The sequence below is a fragment of the Diachasma alloeum genome, unplaced genomic scaffold (assembly GCF_001412515.2).
Source record: "Diachasma alloeum isolate Michigan unplaced genomic scaffold, Dall2.0 Dall_scaffold_00286, whole genome shotgun sequence".
Taxonomy (NCBI): Eukaryota; Metazoa; Arthropoda; class Insecta; order Hymenoptera; family Braconidae; genus Diachasma; species Diachasma alloeum.
The window spans coordinates 607,990-613,302 of NW_021680425.1; the positions used below are offsets into that span (position 1 = coordinate 607,990).

Below are 5,313 nucleotides of genomic sequence, written 5' to 3' on the forward strand. Positions count from 1 at the left end.
TCGTGCTCTCCTTTGTTTCCCGAATTTTTATCGTTATTTCTTCCTCGAATATTCATCTATTTTACTTCATCCGAGTTGTCTGTAGTATTGCTAAATAGTAATTCAGAGCAGTTTAAGGAATCTCGTAAGAGTTTTTTCAATTGTTTACCGGGCTCAATTATTATGAAATCATTTACACTGTCGTTTTATTTATACAATGTTCCCCATTTCTGTTCATGTTTCACTACACTTTAATGTTACATTCGTTCAAGTAGTTCCAAATTTGTTCAATATATTTGAAATATATTGTTTCAGTAAATTTCACAGGGGTTACCAAAATCTAATTTGAATTTTAATTCAATTTTTACGTTATTGGTTGCACATGTGTGAGCAATGCCATAAAATGTGATCAATGTGAGACATGTCACAGTCGGGACAGTTTACTAGTAAGTGTACACACGAATCTTTCCAAGCGAAAGCAACGCTCACGCAATTAGACAGATGAAATGTTAATTATTATTTTCCTCGTACTCTCATTTGTTTCCCGAATTTTTATCGTTATTTCTTCCTCGAATATTCATCTATTTTACTTCATCCGAGTTGTCTGTAGTATTGCTAAATAGTAATTCAGAGCAGTTTAAGGAATCTCGTAAGAGTTTTTTCAATTGTTTACCGGGCTCAAGTTATTATGAAATCATTTACACTGTCGTTTTATTTATACGATGTTCCACATTTCTGTTCGTGTTTCACTACACTTTAATGTTACATTCGTTCAAGTAGTTCCAAATTTGTTCAATATATTTGAAATATATTGTTTCAGTAAATTTCACAGGGGTTACCAAAATCTCATTTGAATTTTAATTCAATTTTTACGTTATTGGTTGCACATGTGTGAGCAATGCCATAAAATGTGATCAATGTGAGACATGTCACAGTCGGGACATTTTACTAGTAAGTGTACACACGAATCTTTCCAAGCGAAAGCAACGGTCACGTAATTAGACAGATGAAATGTCACCTATTATTTTTCCTGTGCTCTCGTTTCTTCCTCGGATATTTTTTATCGTCACTTCTTCCTCGTATATTTCTTTATTTTATGCCACCCGTGTTGTCCGTTGAATTACTGAATAATTATTCAGAGCAGTTTGAGGAATCTCGCAAGAGTTGACTGCGTAACACGTAGGGTAATGGGTGAGCCGACAACTCGAGATGTTTTTACCTCCTTTTTTGTAATGGTAGCCCATTGAAGGGAAAAAAAACTTTTACCTAAGCTATCATCGGTTCACGGAAGAGGTACACGTGATAATAAAAGCAAGGAGAAGTGCAGCGAAAGTGGAGAGAGATCGCACTCGTGACTCTCATCGTGCCGAATCACGTGACGTCCTTGGTTTTATGCCAGGAATCGTAGATTTTTAAACTTGTCGTTTACCTTGGGTGTAGTTTCCATCGATGATTTCTCCGAATAGTTTTATTGTCTACCCCGTGGTACGCGTAAAAATCAACATTGATTATCACTACTCGTCTTCAAGATGGGATGAAAGTTTTGTTCTTAAACGGCGCACCTGTAGACTCAGTCCCCGGCATTCCGATCTTTGGGGCCTGACCCGGAAAAAATAACACATCTCCTTGACCATCATTTGCTACATCATTCAATGGGATTATACGAGCTATTTCTCATTTTCTCTTTCATTCATTTAGTACCGTGTGTTTTTCGATTTTTTATGCCGTCATCAGCCTTAACGACCGTCGATCTTATTATTTGGACAAAATGAAATGACTTCCATTTTTTTCCAGTGAAATTTTTCTTCGTCTTCACACTGTTCGTAAAAAGTAGAAATTTCACGCACTGTTGGCTAGTAATTTTTAGGAGAGTGCCATTGGATTCGAGGGAAAAGATCGTGAAATTTCAGATTCCAAGGAAGATTCAATGAGTTTTCAAATTGTTGAACGGCAGGAAGATGAGGATTCCATAATGCAAATGAAATGTTAATTAAAACGTTAATATTCAAGATCAAATTAAGGAAAATTTTTAGTTAATTTGTAATTCAAAAATATATTTTACTGAATTTTCCTGATTTTTATTAATTTTCATGGCACAAATGAATTGAAATTCAACGTTTCCATTGACTTTTCCATAAAATTTCGAATTTTCAATACCGTTAGAAAATTTCAAAAATTTAAGGTTCATGGACAGTATTTCAAAGAAAATCCTAATTTCAGAGCAGTAGGAGAACGAGAATTTCTGAACATAATTCTATTTCTAATCAAAATATTAATATTTTAAGCCAGATTACGTTGAATTTTCAAATAATTAAAAATTCAGAAAGATTTCCATGTGAATGTTACTAATTTCTATTAAGGTTCAAGAAATAATGGAACTGTAATTTCCAGTCTTCCCTGATTTTTCCATAAAATTTCTCAATTTCCAGCACAGTTGATCTGCGACGAAATATTCAATTAATCTATTCCACAGTCTTCAGTGATCTTAAAATTACAGAATTAATGCTTTTTCCATCGTTCAGAATTCACGAAGCAGGAAGAGACCGAGATTCCTCTTTATGACTGAAATAAACTGGTGAAAAATTGAATTGCACTGGCGTCTGATTTATTGTTCAATTACTCCCGGACTTGAGCGTAATTCGATGGGGCATTAAGTTGAATAGACCCAGCGAACTTGGGGGCCAATTACAATCAAGAGTCAACGGTCTAACGTGTATTTTCCGTTTAGCGCGTGTGATGTGATTCTCCCCTTGCCCTCCGATGAGCAACGATGATGGCCAGCCTACTTTCTCCACAAAGATATTTTTTTTTACCTCGAGCGTGTTCTCCTCTCCCTTCGCCTCTCCAGTTGTCCCCCCCCCCGGTCCCCTTCTACCGATTTTTCTCGCTCACTTGTACAGACCACGGTATCTCTGGAGTCTCTTCATCACCCGGGTCTTCTCCATTCCTCGACTCTTGCTCTGGCTACGGCAGTAGTCGATGACGACTTCAATACAGTAACAGTAGACTGTACCTGTTGAGAATCTATATAAGCCAGTGGCTTCCCGCTCAACTCAGCATTTTTTCTATCGCGACACCGCGCGTGGTACATGTCCCTAGGTAACCACACACCACCGGCATGATTGTTTACGACACGTGAACTTTCTTTTTTAATTTTTTTTAACTGTGTTTTGTTTTATATTCAAGAGGAAGAATAAATTGTTTCACTGGATTTTATTGAGTGTGTGGTGTTTAGTTAGAAACTTTTCAAGTGTTAAGTGCTACAAGTGCCATGAAAAGTTTCAAGGTAGGTGGAAGAGCGTTGAAACGTTTTTGTTGATATTTTTTTACCCAATTGATTTTTTTTAGTGCTTTGAAATTCAAGTAACTAGAAATGATAATTGAAACCCCGGCTCTTGTCAGTTCCTGCGAAAAAATGAAGTTTCAGCCTTGAACTTCATCATTTTTTTCAGTTTATTCTACGAACAAAAAATTTGAAGAAAAATAATTTTTTTCACTTATTAGATACGTCGAAATAGATTTTTTTTTTATTGGTGTATTCATAGCTCAATATGATAATCAAAGTGCTGGCTTTTTTAGTTTATTAAACTTCACAATTTTTTCTTTTTTATTACAAGAACAAAAAATTTGAAGAAAATTAGAATTCGCACTGATTGAATTGACGCGAAAATAAGTTCATAATTTTTTTAGTGCACTGAACAATAAATCAAATATGCACGGAGAGAAATTCAGTAGAAAAATTCTAGTGCTGTTAATGTCAAATTTCTAAGGATTTTTTTCATATAAGACCTTTTCATATGAGAATGGCAAAAATTCACGTATTACTCATTAAAAATTCCAGTGCTAGCACTAGAATTTTCTAGAGAATTTTTCTCCACGTGACAATCAAAGTGCCGGTTATCCTCAGATCATGTGCAATAAGAGCAAGGACGAAAAAAATGAGAAATAAAATATTCTCACTCCCGTGATCCCGTAAAATATTCCCCCTCTCCCTGAAAATAAACTCATTATTAAATTTACGTGACGATAAATTCTTGTGCTTTCAGTTGGCCGGTATACTGCTGTGCCTCGCGCTAGTAAGCGAGCATACCCAAGCAGTATTAAACAAAAGTACCACCAAAAATGTGAATAATGAAAATTCTGAGAGCGACAAGAAGAGTGATAAAACAGCGGAAGATAGAATAAGCAACGAATACGGTGTACCACTGTCGAGTTTTAATGGACCAGCCCCAGTGTACGGACCGCCTGAATTAACTGGAAATCACGCGCCGGTGCAAGTATTTCCACCACCCCCAGCGGAACTACCACCCCCACCTCAAGTGGCTTACCTCCCAGGACCTCGGCCACTCTCACTGTACGGACTTCCCCGAAATCCACCACAATTGCAGTATCCCCCTAGACCCCTGAACCTAGCCCCCTGGAAATTGTCCCCCGCATCTCCTGGTTTTCCTCCAAAACCATCTGGTCACGGACCTCCAATTCCAATATCAGTGGAAGCTTATGGGCCACCAGTTAATGCCGCAACCCCCCCATTCACCGTTCCTCAGAATAACTACGCTCCACCCCCGCTCCCACCANGCCCCCACCATCCCTCCCCCTCCCCCCGGTTCCCCAGCCGCCACCACCGGGTGTACCAGCTCCTCCAACTCCCCCCGATATCAAATACGACGGTTGGCAACCCATTGCCGGCCACGTCGAGACGCCAAACGCAAACATTCACACACCACCCAGTGTCAATCTTGATCACCCAGCCAATGCCAATTTGCCAAGCAACTCGTACGGTGAACCGATAAACAATCCCGAGGCCCACAGCCTCAGACAGTCAATCGGTCACAGTGATCACGGCTTGCCACCTCCATTGTTACCGGATGCCGAGCCACTTCACAATATCCAGGAAGCGGCCCAGAGCCTGCCGGCACACCCAACCCACATTCCCGAGTCATCGCCCACAGCCAGTGCCCAAGTATCGTCCTTCAACGGTCCTTCATCATCCGGTTTAGACAGTCACGCAAACAGCAATCTGATCCAGGATCTCCCCCTGAATTTTCCACCGGCACAAGCCCCTAACTGCTACAATTCTCCGCCATCGGGGCCGGGACCAGTCGGCGACTTGTACGGACCGCCACCATCAGGGCCAGGATCCGTCAGCGACTCCTTCGGTGCACCTCCACCAGGACCCGGCAGCGACTCCTTCGGCGCACCTCCACCAGGACCACTCAGCGACTCCTACGGTGCACCTCCACCAGGACCAAACGACTCCTACGGTGCCCCTCCACCAGGACCAAACGACTCCTACGGCGCCCCTCCACCAGGACCAATCGGCAACTCCTTCGG

General features: G+C 40.5%; 1 protein-coding gene across 1 annotated transcript in view; it reads left to right on the forward strand.

Moving 5' to 3' along the window:
* The first annotated feature begins 3,250 nt into the window (after positions 1 to 3,250).
* The window catches only part of LOC107038642 (extensin-like), a 5,000-nt gene continuing 2,937 nt past the window's right edge, over positions 3,251 to 5,313 (forward strand). Inside the window, 3 exon segments of the mRNA XM_015257861.1 lie at positions 3,251 to 3,265; positions 4,026 to 4,544; positions 4,547 to 5,159. Coding sequence (XP_015113347.1) covers positions 3,251 to 3,265; positions 4,026 to 4,544; positions 4,547 to 5,159 — 1,147 coding nt within the window.